This window comes from Triturus cristatus, chromosome 2_2, assembly GCF_964204655.1.
Source record: "Triturus cristatus chromosome 2_2, aTriCri1.1, whole genome shotgun sequence".
Taxonomy (NCBI): Eukaryota; Metazoa; Chordata; class Amphibia; order Caudata; family Salamandridae; genus Triturus; species Triturus cristatus.
In genome coordinates this window covers 711374455-711390334 of record NC_140582.1, presented here as the reverse complement: position 1 = coordinate 711390334, position 15880 = coordinate 711374455, and the positions used below count along the sequence as shown (strand labels likewise).

The window sequence follows — 15880 nt, the reverse complement described above, 5'->3', positions numbered from 1 at the left end:
TTAACTATCCTTCACACTATGATCTTGAGAGTGTTACGAATGTTTTCCATCAATGGGAAGCACCGACCCAAAGAAATGTATTTGATGTGATGTGTTCTTTCCTCCGTGAACAGTGGGAAGATAGTGAGGTAGGACGGGCTCCGCCTGAATTGTTCTGTGTGCAGTCCGAGTTCGCGAAAGGAACTGTAGTGGGTCTCGATGTAGAAAAAGCAGTCGCGACATTGTTGTCATTTAGGAGCGATTTTCCTTCTAAGTCATTATTTGAGCCTGATTCTTCAGTTAGGAGAAAGGCACATCAATATCCGATGCGTGAGGTTCCTCCCGTTTGGAGACCTGGTGATACGAATGCTAATCCACCTGTTCTGGCACATTTACAGCGCGTTTGGGTACATGTTCCATGGAAGTGTGCCGAAGTACTAGCTCTAAAGCAGACTCTGCCTGATCCACGTAAAAATCCTGCGGGGTTTTATAAGGAGCTATCTCAAACTGTGAGTTCCTGTATTATGAATTTGGCTGATATAGATATGTTATTTGGGAATGTTGTTCCACAGCCTATATGGAGTAAGATCCGTCATACGGATCATGTGCAGGAATTAGGTGATACATGGAATAATCTTAGAACTACAGATGAAAGACAAATAGGTGGTGCTAAACCCGAAAATGTGATTGCTGATCTCCCTGGTAGAATTATTGATTATATGAAGACTTTGACGACTGCTACACGTGTGAATTGGGACAAATTGTCTGCGTGCAAGCAGAAGAAAGACGAAACTGTGTCCGACTTTTTCACTAGATTTGAAGAGACATTTGTAGACCACAGTGGTCAAGACATGGGTACCGAAGGTGGTCAAAGGTTGTTCGTTGACAAGTTTGTGCATAATTTGCTTCCCGAGTTGTGCAATAGGTTGAAGGATTCTGAAAGTGCTTGGGCTGTTTCTTCATCAGCGCAGATATTGGCTACTGCCCAGTACTATGAGAATAGAAATAAAGATGAGATAGAGAAAGCGGACAAAAAGACTTAGGAATTGAAGACTAAGGTTCTTCTGCAGCAAGCATACCCGCCCCGCAATACCCAGCGTGATTATCAGCAACCACAACACTATCGGAGAAGCTCGCAAATGGTCGAGTCTTCTCAACCGCGTTTCCCCTTTAGGCCCCAATCAGTGTGCGTATTGCAAAGAAGAAGGTCACTTCAAGAATAATTGCCCGAGATTAATACAGCGCACGAATGGTGTTTCTGTTATGAGAGGTCGAGGTGTTCAACAACCTCCGCGAGGTCGAGGACGTGGTGTGCCTCAGATTGCGCGTTCCTTGCCTCCGCAGAATTCGATGAATTGTTTTGATCAACAGAATGGTGCGTCTGGTAGGACGGCTCAGTATTATGCGGACGATTATTACGTTGAAGGAGAGAGTATGGAAGGTAATGATTGCTAGGACAGCCACAGACAAAGAAAGGGAGTTGTTTCAGTTCCAGTGGATCAGAGTGGACCTTATGTTGAAGTGATTGCATCAGGGGTGTCTGAACCTTTTCTGTTGGATACTGGTGCTGCGAAGAGTTCTATCATGCACACCAAACTCCCTGGCGCACCTTTGTCTGGCTTAACGAATGTTTCAGTAGGTTTTTCTGGCGCCCAGGTTAGCAGTCCGATTTCTAGTCCTTTGTCTCTTTCTGTTGGACCTTGTGACTTCGAAGCACCCCTCATTCTGACGACAGGTTGTGGTGAGAACTTGTTGGGCTTGGACTTGTTGAAGAGATTGTATGCGACGCTTTATTGTTCTCCTTCAGGAGTACAGCTTACATTGGGAAAGAGAGTGATCTCTCCGATGTATTTGTCTAAAGACCGACTTCCAGCTGAATTGTCTTCTCTTCCTGATTCTCTTTGGGCTACTGGTCCTAATGATGTGGGTCTTTTGGAGATTCCACCATATGTTGTGACATTGAAGGCGAATGCTAGATTACCACGCATTCCACAGTATCGTATCTCAAGTGATGGTGAAAAAGCACTTTTGGCGATCATCTCTGATCTGATTGAGAAAGGGGTGATTGAGGAAACAAGAGGTAATGTGCGCAATATTCCGGTTTTGCCGGTTCTGAAACAAACCGATTTTTCTCAGCCTCCTGTATATAGGTTTGTGATCGATCTTCGCGAGGTGAATAAGATCGTTGTTCCACAATTCCCTGTTGTGCCAGATATCACCGCTCTACTGACTTTGATTCCGGCTACAGCCACGTGGTTTTTGGTGATTGATTTGAAGAATGCTTTCTTCAGCATCCCGATTGCCGCAGAGAGTAGAGATATTTTTGGCTTCTCTTTAGGAGGCCGAAGCTTCAGGTTTAAACGCGCTCCTCAAGGCTATTGTGAGAGTCCATCGATCTATAGTCAAGCTTTAAAGACACAACTTGATTCGTTGGTTTTACCCAATGGCGCTGCCCTTATTCAGTATGTTGACGATCCTTTAGTTGCCGCTGAAAATGAAGAGACTTGTAGAGAGGCTACTCTGTCGTTGTTGCGTCACTTGTCTGAATTCCATCATAAAGTTTCTCTGTCGAAGTTGCAGTATTGCCGACAAGAAGTTACCTACTTAGGTCACCTCTTATCGAAGGAGGGAAGAAGATTGACCCCAGAGAGAATCCAAGCGATTGCGAAAATGAGTGTGCCTACGACACAGAGAGAAGTGCGTGATTGTTTCCTCAGGACTGAGGAAGAAACGAAAGGGAGGATAGACCTTAGGGACACTCCCCTTGCAGAATGTGATGGTACATTATGGGTTGATGGTTCGTGTTTTAAACTTCCGAACAGTGATACGACTGCGGCATATGCGGTTACGACTTTGCATACGATTGTTGAAGCTGCTCGTATCCCACACAACTCCGCACAAGCGGCAGAATTGATTGCATTGACAAGAGCGTGTGTGTTGTCGAAAGGGAAAAGAGTGACTGTGTACACTGACAGCCAGTATGCGTTCAGTGTTGCTTTTAGCTTTGGACGATTGTGGAGAGAACGTGGGTTTCTGACTTCGCATGGGACCAAGATCCAACATGGTCGATTGGTGAATGAACTTCTTGAATCTCTTACTTTGCCGTTGCAAGTTGCGATCGTGAAATACAGTGCGCATAAGAAAGTCACGGACGATGTTGGTCGTGGTAATGCGTTTGCAGATGAAGTCGCGAAAGAGACTGCGAGAGATGTGATGAGTCGAATGTATGTTGCGGGTCCAGCGAGATGGATTCCTGATAGGAGTATGTGTGAAGATACAATTGAGAGTGTGAAATCCATCCAAGCTGAAGCTACAGAGAAAGAGTTTAATGAATGGAGAGAAAGCAAGGGTAAATTGGATTCGAATGGTTGTTGGGTTGAGTTGTCAGAGCATCAGCGATGGTTGTTGCCTGACGCGTATGTACTTCCAGTGGTTACCATGGCACATGGGATGGCTCACATTAGTGTGAAAGGGATTTGTAAGTCATTGGCCTCGGTATGGCAAAATGCTGGCATTCCTAAGTGTGCAGAGAATTTAGTCAAGAACTGTATGGTTTGTTTGATGTACAATCCTGGTAAGGGAACTCCAACTCCAGCTGGTCATTTTGCTCCCCCCACGTATCCGTTTGAGGCTTTGCAGATAGATTTCATCCACATGGAGAGGTGCAACAACCTGAAGTATGTCTTAGTGGTTGTTTGCTCTTTTTCTAGATGGGTGGAAGCCTACCCTCTGAAGGACAACACTGCCTTGTCCACAGCTAAAGCCCTTATTAAGGAATTTTTCCCTAGGTTTGGTTTGCCGAGAGTGGTCTGGAGTGACAATGGGAGTGAATTTGTGGGTCAAGTGATGAAGAGAGTGTGTGATGGGTTGGGTATCCGGCAGAAGTTCCACGCTGCAAATCATCCCCAGTCAGCTGGTCTAGTTGAGTGCTACAATGGCACGTTAAAATTGAAATTGGCCAAAATTCAAGCGAGCTCTGGTCTACAATGGCCTGATGCTTTGCCGTTAGCCCTTCTGTTCACAAGAATGATTGTGCATTCGCGAATGGGTCTGAGTCCTTATGAGGTTGTGTTCGGTCGCCCGGCAAATATTTGGGGAGTGCCGCGGCCGACAAAATTAAGTGAGATAGGACACCCTGTGTTGCTTGACTACTTGTACGAATTGACGGCTAAATTGCGTGTTCTGCATCAACAGGTTCATGATACTTTGCCACAGGTTTCTGAAGATCCAGGGCACACCCTTGAACCTGGAGCGTGGGTGCTCGTGAAGAACTTCCAGCGAACCCGGAACGAGCAGCCCCGCTGGATAGGACCGTATCTGGTGTTATTGTCCACCCGTTCTGCGGTACGAGTGCACGGTAAAAAGAACTGGATTCACGGCGTACATTGTAAGAGGGTCCCTTTACCTCTGCCGTACGACCGGTGGGTCCCAAGAGGACTTTCTGAGACTGAGAACGTGCCTCGTTTTCTGCCTTTTAGCGATGCCTGTTTGATTGGAACAAACATTGAGCCAGAGAGCGACGAACTTCTCCAAGAAGTTGTACCTCCATCAAATAATTTGAACACTTTTGAACCTGAGTTACTCTTCCGAGAACAGACATTGCCTGGTAAAGAGCGCTATAACTTGCGACCGAGAGTCGTGGGACGAATAACAAACTGAGTCCCTTCTTTGCTATTCTTTTGGCTGGCTCCCCTCCGAGAAACTTTTTTGATTTTTGTTTTTCGAACCACCATCCGGGTTCAGCTGTAGGGTCGCGGTGCCAAGTCCTTGGAGTGCAAGCCGAAGATGTTAGGTCGACGGTTCTGGTTGGTCTCAGGGCGTTCCCTGGACCGACAGGCGCATTCTTTAGCACAGAACACCCATCCGCCGCGAGCAGCACGATTAGAGGATGGAGTTTTTCGAGATGGAGAGACCTACTAAAGGAATGAGCTTCAAGAGCAAAATGTGTATAATAATGAGTAGAAAACGTTTTTTAATATTATGTCTGTTTATACTGTTGAGTTTAATAATGTTTTTAATTGGAAATGTGACATTCTCTATTCAAGCGACATTCATGCCCACTACACAACCTATGCCGCCTCCTACTGTTTCTTCGCATTCTTTTCACCCTCTGCCATTAGGAGAATGGAATTCGCTAATAATTCCTTTGTTCAGCTTCTGCACCAACACCAGCTAGTAGTGAACACAACTAATTGTTGGGTGTGTGGCCTTATGCCCCATAATGCCGAGAAAGGTATTCCTTACCTGGTCCTGCCATTTAGCTACAATGGCTCTGTGTGGGCATACAGAACAATGTTCATTTATGCCCGTGAAGTTAACCCCCTACGTTCTCTGAAAGCCCGAAGAATAGTGCTCTGGTCAAGGGAATAGTCGACATGATTAGAGGAATGAGTTCTTATGAGGCTATCCCGAGAGATGAGACACTAGCGTATATTGGATGGAACGTCACTGGATATGGAGTTAGTCTGAGTGGGAACCAGCGAGCGAAGAGATCCTCCCCGATCTGGATAGTACCCCATCGGGGTCATTACTGTCTGCAAGGAAATGGCAAGAATCCTAGAGCTCAGCTAGGGAAGAGTGTTTGCACTGAGACATAAGTTTTTGCGTCCCAGACTTCCCCATCGTTTTTAGCAGCTAAGGGCACCTACTTCATTTGCCATGACAGAGCATATACATGGTTGCCCCCTGATTTCTCGGGCACATGTTTTGTCTCGTTCTTGTTGCCTCCTACATTTACAGCTGCGGCAGATTACCACAAAACGAGAGTCGTTAGAGGTGTCTTCAGTAAGGCAGATACCGCAGGACAAGAATTGGGAGATTCCGTGAAGGGTTTTCTGCCATTTTGGGGACCTATGGTTAACAGCAGGAACATACGGCAATTGACGAGAGTGGTTGAGTCCACCATAGTCGAAACTGCCGGCGCCCTTAGTAACTTGACTGCTGAGCTCCAGTCAGATCGCCTTATGACTCTTCAGAACAGAGTTGCGTTGGATGTCATACTTGCAGATAGAGGGGGTTCTGTAAATTGATCCAATCGAGCTGTTGTGTTTACATCCCAGATAACGCTCCGACAGTTTTCCAAGCCATCTCCAAGTTACATAAGATCTCCGAGTCCATACATGTGGACGAAGGAGATTGGTCGTTTATGGAATGGTTCTGGGGATTGTTATCCACTTGGGGATGGAAGATCCTGATGGTCATTGGGATGGTATTAGCTACCCTCTTCCTGTTCTGTCTTTGTGTACAGTGTGCTCCCGTAATATGTGGCCTTTTTGCTACCTCGTGTTCGAGGAGACCTGTCCAGAGAGAGTTACTAAGTACCAGGATGATGCTACAGCAACTTCTCAATGATCTGATGAACATAGACTTGGATTCAGATTGACGTGAGTTTAGGTTATTGCCTATGTAAGGGCAAAAGGAGGGTCTGTGGTTCCGTGAATTCTGAACCCATTTAATGAAGGTTGTCGTATCGTGATGATTTTGGTATCAGCGAACCGCGACTGACAAGTGCGGTACGCGTAAGCATTTTCGTCATGCTACACCGATGGATTCACTGTGTATTTAACGATCTAGTCTGCACCCGTGGGTTCCATTTTGTTTATAACCGCCATTTTGTGGTTGCCCTCACATAGGCTAACGACTACAGGATGACTGTGGCCAAGCGAGCCTCTAGGGACGCATACACCTTAGTTTGAGCTCGTGTTGACTTCAGTTTGACCTGAGTCAACTGACCCTGTTGCCCGAGGCTAAACTTGTTGAGCCAGTACCTTGTTAAGCAGCTGGTCAGATAGAGATCAAAGAGCAGGACATTATTGATTCTATGGCACACGCACACACCCCTCTATCTTTCTCCTCATCTGTTTCTGCTCTTTACTTTTATGGCCTTATGGCCTAATTATTGATTTGGGTTGAGGTCTTTTATGATGGGCCCGTCCGGCCTGTTCGAGCAAGAATGCTGGATTTATGCCTTGTCATTGGCGGTGGGTTGGATAACTGAAAGTGGGTTTGTCGTTATGTGATGCCTCTGTAAATATCATCCTCTGATTGGTCAAGTTTGTGAGTAATTGATGCTAGCCAGGAATGTGGTTTTTGGCATAAAAGACGACGCTCCGCTCTATTATGTTGAGCAGTCTCCTGAGAACATACACCGTGTTGTACTTCTAGGATCTCTGTTACTGGCTGCAGCTAATAAATATGATCTTTGACTTCACCAGAAGAATCCCGTGTCTCTGTACTCTAAGACAGGTGAACCCGAAGACTGAGGGCGTGTCCCCTGCGCCGCTTGGATTAAAATCCTAGTTCTTCACACTGGAGGCAAATTGAGATCTAGAATGAGGGAGCTGCTCTTTAATTATATGACGGCTTTACACTGGAACCCACTTCCCTTCTATCTATGCCCGACTTCTTATCTCGTCACTTTTCGTAGTATGCTGAAGACTTGGCTTTTCCCTCACTGATTGTGTTTTTCCAGAAATTATGTAGTTAGGCTGGATTGCTGTCTAGTGCTTGGATATCCCTTTGGAGATGAATGTGCACTCTATAAATGCTATAAATATATTACAAAGGATTTAACATGAATGGCACCTTCACTAAGCCACGCCTAAAAAGTACAATGTTATGTTTTTCATTTTTCATTTTGTCTTACAAAGCCAATTAAAAACAATTTGACAGGCTTCTGTTTTTGTGTTTTATTATTATGTTTATTTAGAATGAACCTGATGATACAGACCACAGTTTACCACCAACCCAGAAATACAACTTTTCAGGCACACGTACGAAGAGGCATATAGTTACTCCAGATATCTCCAGCATTTTTAAAGAAAGCATAGATAATCTTCATGATGATGAGCTGGATGAGTTTTCTGGTGAGTAGACTGTCAAAGTTAAGTCGCAATAAAGGTTTAAAATTATAGAAATGTAAGGTACGCTTTTCGTGTATTTGTCTCTGGATTTACCACTAAGGCGCCTGTTGTAAATGTGCTAGTAACCTGTGTTGGTAATACTGTTTTGTGTTAACTGATTTCAGCAGGTATTAACACCTTACTTAACGACCATTGTGAATGATGAAATGTGGAATTACAGCAAGTTTCACAATTGGTATGCCTTTTCCTGCATTTGATTAGCAGATTCCAGGCCCTGTGAGGCTCACATTTTCCACTTGGTGTACACTGAGTAAAATGTAAAAGTATGTCCTCCTCTGGTAAAACTTTTTATTGTGTTGGGTGCATGGATGTACGCATATGGTATATAAAAAATTAACTCAAAAAAACAAAGATTAAAGCAACGCTAAAGTAAGGTGAATTTGTCTGTGACAACTAAAAAATTTTAACTTAGAAAAAACCCCACAGAAATTCACCAGTTATACGTAGTAGCGCTAACTATATCTTGCGCCCCTCCATGCACTGTTTATGACCTCACATATTATATCACTCATGACATGTTTGATGACATCATTTATGATATCACTGAAGACCTCTCAAAATTCACGAGCGGCTCCCCTGCTCGCACTTGTGCGGACAAGAAGACCTGTGTTTGCTCTCGCTTGGAGTGAGCAATTTCAAAACTTCTACCAAGCGAGAGCAAACTCTAAGTCCGCTCCCAGCGGGCTGGAGCATGAAATATGCTTCTGCCTGCTGGGAGTGGACTTTGCATGCGTTTCCCTGCCCACAGTGAAACGGACGGGGAAACAGATGAAAAGATTGCTCCGGTCCGCAGGGAGCAGCATTTTTAGCTGCTCCCAGCAGGCGGGAGCAATACCAGCTTCCCCTGGAGGAGGGGAGCTGGCTAGGAGCGCAAGGCATTGGGGCTCCCCCCCAGGTCCCTAGCTTTGGTGAAGTGTGTTACCTGGGTGGGCTCCAGGGTACCCACCCTTTATTGGCTGAGCCCTGGGGGATGGGCCCCAGCTGCGCATCCCCCCCCCCTCCTTCAGTAATTAGCTCCCCCCATGGGGGCTGCTTTGTCTCTCCCACAATATTAATTGGTCAGGCCCCAGGAGATGGGGTTCACATGGCCAATATTGTGTGCACCTCTCCCCATTTACAATTGGCCAGACCCTGGGAGATGGGGTTCCTGGGGCTGAAATCGAATTGCGTTCCTCCCTCCTATAAATCCAGCAGTGGGCCCCAGGGAATGGGGTCCCCAGTGCCAAAAACAGCCCGGGTGGTGGGGCCACATATCCCTGGTGGATGGGTTCTTCGCGGCTGAAATCAGCCTTGGTATGGGGCTCCCCGTCTCCCGAGTTGGCTGCTTATGGGGGGTTGGCCGCAGGGCCTAGCCACAGGCCAGGTCATGCTGCCAAACCCCCACTTCGCATGGCAAACCCCTGCCTTGCACGGCCAAAGGCCATGCCTGGTGGCGATTAGATTAATGTATAGTAATAAAATATTACTTTATTGTTAACAAAACCTTAAAAATTCACTAAAAAAACAAAGGTTGAAGGGACATTATAGTTAGAAAATACCATTAAACAACGCAGAAATTCATTACAAAAATCAAAGGTTACAGGGAGGTTATAGTTTGGATATAGAATTTTAAAAAAAACCTTAGAAATTCACAAAAAAGAGCAAAGGTTACAGGCACACTATAGTTAGATTCATGTTATACATACACAAAACCAATAACATTCAGCAGTTATAATTCTGCTCATCTCAAGCAACTATGCCTCAGGCCCCAAGGTAACTATAACTCATGCCCTTGCCATGCACTGCTAATTACCCAACATATTACATCAGTCATGACATCTTCTATCACATCATTGATAATATCATTGCAACATCTGCTGTAAAATTATTGATGAGAAAACTGTGCATGGCGGGGGCGTGAGTTATAGTTACCTTAGGGCATGAGTTTAGTTTCTTGAGCTAAGTATAACTATGGCTGCTAGATTCCTATGCTTTTGCGTGTGTAAAATCTGAACCTAACTATAACATTCCTGTAATCTTTCCTTTTAATGACTATATATCCTCTTCCATGCTCATGACGTCTCCCGGCCGTCATCAGTCACGATGGGCGTGTGCGGACGACGGCCGGGAGACGTCATGACCACGCCCGCGATCGGAATGTCAGCACTGCGGGAGCGCTGCGGTGGAATTTGCGCCGCAGCGAAGAGGATATTATCTACTGGCGGTCGCCAGTAGATAGTTATAGTTAGGACCGAGTTTCCATAGGAAATCTGAAAATTCTATTTTGAATAACTTTGGCGCCGGTTGACAAATCCTCGCTAATGGGGCGCTCCGCTCAGCTCCTACCCTGAAAGTCTCAGGGTGATTCGTCAAGCGGGGGCTGAGAAAAAAAGGGGGTCCCAAAACGCGTTTTCCCCATTCATTTTCCCATAGGACCTTTAGTCGAAGGTACAGCCCGAACGGCTGAACAGAATTACTTGAAATTTGGCAAAGAGGTAGTCCTCCGGTCAGGCATGTGCCTTTTGGATATATGGTGTCAATCTGTTCAGTAGTTCCTGAGAAAATTGCAGTTAAAAGTACATAAATATCTATAAGCGCGCACCGTGCGCGCACCGTGCGCACACCTTAACGTGCGCGAGCGTAATTCTGATTGGTGGTTACATGTCAGTCAACATTCGAATCGGTCGAAATCAGGAAGTGTCGGCCGCCATTTTGTGTGTGACAGTGAAAAAGAAAGGTGGAGAACATGAAAAGGGGGCAGGGTAGAGTGTTCCTGACCCCCTAGCCTTTGTCAGGGGTCCCTGAAGGACCCCGAAGGGTGAAAAAAACATTTTATTTTTTTTGAAAAAATCGCGGGGAGCGCACGGTGCGCGCACCATGAAAAAACCTTAAAAAAAAACATTTTAAACTGTTTATAAGTTTATAGAAGATATTAACTATGCTGTTCAACTTTATCCAAATAAAAAAAAAAAGAGCTGAGCCATTCCATATTACAGGATACAGTCAATCTATAACTATATACATAGGTAGTTTATTGTAAAATAAATATATAAAAATATAATAATACATAAATAAATTAGCATTTAAAAAACCTTACAAATTCACTTAAAAAACCATAGGTTTCACACACGTTATAGTTAGGAATTAGCATTTAAAAAACCTTGCAAATTCACTTAAAAAACCAGAGGTTTCACACATGTTATAGTTAGCTGGACATTTCACTCGTAAAAAACCATTGAAATTCCCCCGTTATAGTTAGTTCAGATAACTATAACTCGCGCGGCCGCCACTCTATCACAAGGATGATGTCATCAGTGATGTCATGAGTGATGTCACTGACCATGTCATGAGTGATGTAATATGTGACGTCATCAGCAGTGGATTGCGGTCGTGCGAGTTATAGTTATCTGAACTAACTATAACGGGGGAATTTTAATGGTTTTTTACGAGTGAAATGTCCAGCTAACTATAACATGTGTGAAACCTATGGTTTTTTAAGTGAATATATATATATATATATATATTTATATATATATATATATTTTTTTTCTTTTTTCTTTTTTTTTTTTTACTGAAAAAAATAAAGGTTTCAGGGACGTTATAGTTAGGAATTAACCATTTAAAGAAAGCTTAGAAATTCACTGAAAAGACCAAAGTTTTCAGGAACGTTATATTTAGGCTCACATTTCACTCATACAAAACAAGAGAAATTCAGCCGTTATAGTTAGCGGTGTTAACTATAACTCGCGCCCCTGCAATTCACTGCTTATGACCTCACATATTACATCACTCATGACATGGTCAGGGACATCATGGAGCATTGCGGGGGCGCCAGTTATAGTTAACTCAGGTAACTATAACGGCTGAATTTCTCTGGTTTTGCACGAGTGACATGTCGGCCGAACTACAACGTTCCTGAAATCTTTGTTGTTTTCAGTGAATTTCTAAGCTTTTTAAAAATGCTAATTTCCAACTATAACGTCCCTGTAACCTTTGTGTTTTTTGTGAATTTCTAAGTTTTTTTTCACTAGGAGTCACGTTTGCAGAGTGGTGAAGAAAGGGGGCTGGGCCTCCTACCAGCTCTCAGGACTTCTGCTACGTAGGGCTTACAGGGTGTACTAGGAGGCATTCTTGGCCCCCCTAGGTCCCTCTGGAGCCAAGGAAACTTTTTCCCTCAACTAGTAGTGCACCGGGAGGCAGGTTTGCAGAGTGGTGGAGAAAGGGGGCGTGGCCTCTGACAACGTCTCAGCACTCCTGCTGTGTGGGACCTACTTGAGGTAACAGGAGGGGTAGTTGTCCCCCAAGGATGTCCTTAGGGGCCAACTCACCCCTCCTGTTACCTCTAGTAAGTCACATACTGAAGGATTACTGAGTTGTGATAGCAGGCCAAGCCCCCTGTCACCACCACTCTGCAAACGCGCCTCCTGGCCATCTCTTGGTTGGGGGGTGAAGTCCCCTTTGCTGGTGAGGGTCCTTAGGGGCCAACTAGCCCACCTGTTACCTCCAGTAAGCGCCACACAGTGGGATTGCTGAGAGGTTGTCAGAGGCCAGGCCCCCTTTCTCCACCACTCTGCAAACATGCTTCCTGGCGCACTACTATTTGGGAGATGAAGTCCCCTTGTCTCTTGAGGGTCCCTGGGGGCCAATTAGCTTTCCTGTTAGCTCAAGTAAGCCCCACACAGCTGGATTGCTGAGAGGTGGTCAAAGGCCACGCCTCCTTTCTCCACCACTCTGCAAACGTGCCTCCTGGCCACTGCTGCTTGGGGAATGAGGTCCACTTTAGTCCTGAGGCCCTCAGAACGCAAGGGGACCTCATCGCCCCACAGTCAGTGCACCGAGAGGCGCGTTTGCAGAGTGGTGGGAAAAGGGACGTGGTCAGCAATCCCACTGTGTGTGGCTTACTGGAGGTAACTGGTTTACTAATTGGCCCCTAAGGACCCTCAGGAGCGAAGTGGACTTCATACCCCACCCAGGAGGTACATTTGCAGAGTAGTGGATAAAGGGGGCGGGGCCCCCGGCGAGTTGCGGATTCGTTATTTTTGTTGTTCCTTTAGGAAGCGGGACTGCATGGAACCCCTTCCCATGACCCTTTTGGGCCCCGGAGACCCCATCCCCGGGGGCCTCACCCATTTCTTATTTTTTTGTTAAAATGGGAGGGGAGCCGCGCAGCCCCCTCCCGAGGCCGATATATGCCCTGGGGCTGGGCCATTGTCTATATTTTTAAAGGGGGGGGGTGTGTTGCTCCTCTCCCAAGGAACATTTCAGCCCGAGGACCAAAACCACCCACCCCACCACTTCTTTGTTTAAAAAGGGAGGGGGGCCAAGCGGCCCTCTCCCAGGCCATTTTCGACTCCAGAGACCCTTGGGTCAGGCCATTTCTTTTACTTAAAAAAAAATTGCTTCAAAGGAGGGGGGCCGCGCGGCTCCCTTCCCAAGGCCAATTTTGGCCCCGGGGACCCCATTCCCCTGTGCATGGCCTTTTTCTTTGGGACTGCGGGGAAGCCTGCCGGCTCCTGCCTACTGTGGGAGCCGGCATTGCTTTTTACCCACAGGGAGCTGCTAAGATGCAGCTCCCAGAGGGTAAAAAGCATTGTGCTCACTTTGAACAAGTGAGAGTTGAATGCTTTCACTTGTTCAAAGTGGAGCACTTGTTCGCTATGGGATGGTGGGAGCAGTGCTCCCGCCATCCCATAGCAAACTGCAATGTTGCAGGGGTGGAAACCCGGGACATTGCTGGTGCCGGTCCTGGGGGGTGGTGGTCCCCAGGGCAATTTATGGCTCCACGAGGGGGGCAGTGCGTCCCTCCTCCAACAGTATTTAAGCCCCGGGGAGGTAGTGGTCCCCGGGGCTGTGGGTGGGGGGGCTAGAGCCTCCCCACGTTTTATTTTTAAATATATCCCCAGGGAGGTAGCTGTCCTCAGGCTGGGGGGCCTCATGGTACCCCCGCAGCCAATCATCTCAGGCACGAGATCGGGGAGGTGCGCGGATCCTCTGCGGCCACAGTTGTATATCTGGTAAATCTTTAAATTTCTCAGGAACTACTAAACGGATTTACACCAGTTAGCTTTCTGGACTAAGAGCTACATTTGTAGTCAAATTTGGTGTTATTCCGTTCAGCAGTTCGGGCTGTAGCCGTGTCTAAAGTTTCCTATATAAAGTAACCTGTAGAAAAGGCGTTTTGGGACCCCCCTTTTTCTTGGCCCCCGCTCGATGGATCACTCTGACATTTTCAAGACAGCAGCTGACATGACCGCCCCATTAGTTTTGAAAATTTTGGGAAGATTCGTCAAAAGGCGCCAAAGTTATTGGCAAATCAAAAAATGTTTTTCCTATGGAAACTAAGTCCTAACTATAACTACCTACTGGCGACCGCCAGTAGACAATATAGGAACAATTGTATTGTATTTTATTGCAGCCTTTAGATAGCACTTATTATCCCAATGTTGAGCACTGAAGAATTTGCCCATATGGGCAGCAAGCTACACTGTATAGGGTGTGTGGTTGGAGGGTCTTGTGTTTTTTGATGCTACATGGGAAGTTTTTTCCATGATGTGTGTGGTTTATTGTGTTATGGGGCGCAGCACTTAGCAGTGTTTTGGATGAAGAGGTGTGAGAGAGAGATGCCCAGTTTATGATTTTCAGCGGATTGGCAGCTTTGCGTGTCCCTTAATGGTAATTTTTATGATCATAGTCTACTACTAGTAGCAGGCACTGGGAAACAATTACCCCATTGTAGCACTTGACTTTCTCAGGATTGCGAAGCAGTGCAGTCCAAGGCCTACTTGGGGGAGGTGGTGTGACCTACCAAATGTAATGCATGCTATTTATATAATAAAAGCATTATAAATAAGTCATCTCAAAAAGAAGTCTATCACATGCATCCATATTTTTTCCTTATCCCTCTGGCAATCTGAATACAATTTGTAACTGCATGGCAAATGTCCTCTGAAGGAAGTTGAATGTACAAGAGAACTGGTCTACATTGCCTGAGATTTAAGGTGCTTAATATAGGCAACAGATACTTTTTTTCTGGTGATGGGATAGTATTTACAAAAAGATCCTTCATAAAGTGTAATGTGCTTTGCGATTTTCACTGGGGCAACCCGGGCAATCCGCAGCCTGGAAAGGTTTAATCGGAAACACAACTAGGAAGTGGGAGGTGTTTAAAGAGGGTTAAATAAAATATATGTTGCGAGTTGGTTACAAACTGTAATTATGCTTCCTTTACACCTGGGTTTGAAATAGTCACATACCCTTTTTACAGTGGGTTTCTCGGGTTCGCTGAGTAATCAAAGGTTCTTATAGCATTCAAAAGCATATCCTTAATATTTTATTGTGTGCATTAATAGAGGCAGAGTTTACAAAAATATCACTTACCCCAATTTCATCAGAAACCTTCTTTATAGAATACATCCACAGAATTCTTAATGAGTAATTCAAAAATCTTCAGTCTAACATAATTGTCTCAGTAAAGGATGGCTCTATTCTTGCCCATACAGAAACCCATATAATAAGAGGTCATAATTTGATCTGATGCTCCAGATATTTCATCCCCTGCTCTTCTTGGCAAATTTAGGATGAGACGCTCTGTGCTACCATGAGCAGTTGATTCTTAAAGCAGTTTTCCAATATTGGAAAGATACTCGTTTCACAGTGCCTTCAAAGGCTTGCACCATATTTTGCTACCGAAACGCATTTGTGACCACAGTCAGTTCATTAACTGCCCTGGTTCCCAATTTAGAAGCAAACCTAAAGATGGCTTCTATTGCTCTATTCAATATCTGTTCTCTTATGCAGAAATGCCCCCAGTTTAATCCTGAGTCTAAGGGTATGCCGAGATATGTGGTTATATTCACATCTCCTACCAACTGTCACCAGTATTATGAAGACGCTTCTTTGTCTGCTTACGACCACAAACCATTGTGTGTGTCTTGGCTCTATTGTAGGTCGAACTTGGCCATAAAGTTAACAAAGGCATTGAGCAGTTTTTGGAAGGCCAG

At 45.4% G+C, this 15880-nt stretch overlaps 1 protein-coding gene across 7 annotated transcripts in view; it reads left to right on the top strand.

Moving 5' to 3' along the window:
* The window catches only part of CENPU (centromere protein U), a 620628-nt gene that overhangs the window by 196301 nt on the left and 408447 nt on the right, over positions 1-15880 (top strand). For all 7 annotated transcript variants that reach the window (XM_085641915.1, XM_085641914.1, XM_085641912.1 and 4 more), the window contains exon 4: positions 7688-7844. In XM_085641915.1, coding sequence (XP_085498041.1) covers positions 7688-7844 — 157 coding nt within the window. The remainder of the gene's footprint in view (positions 1-7687; positions 7845-15880) is intronic.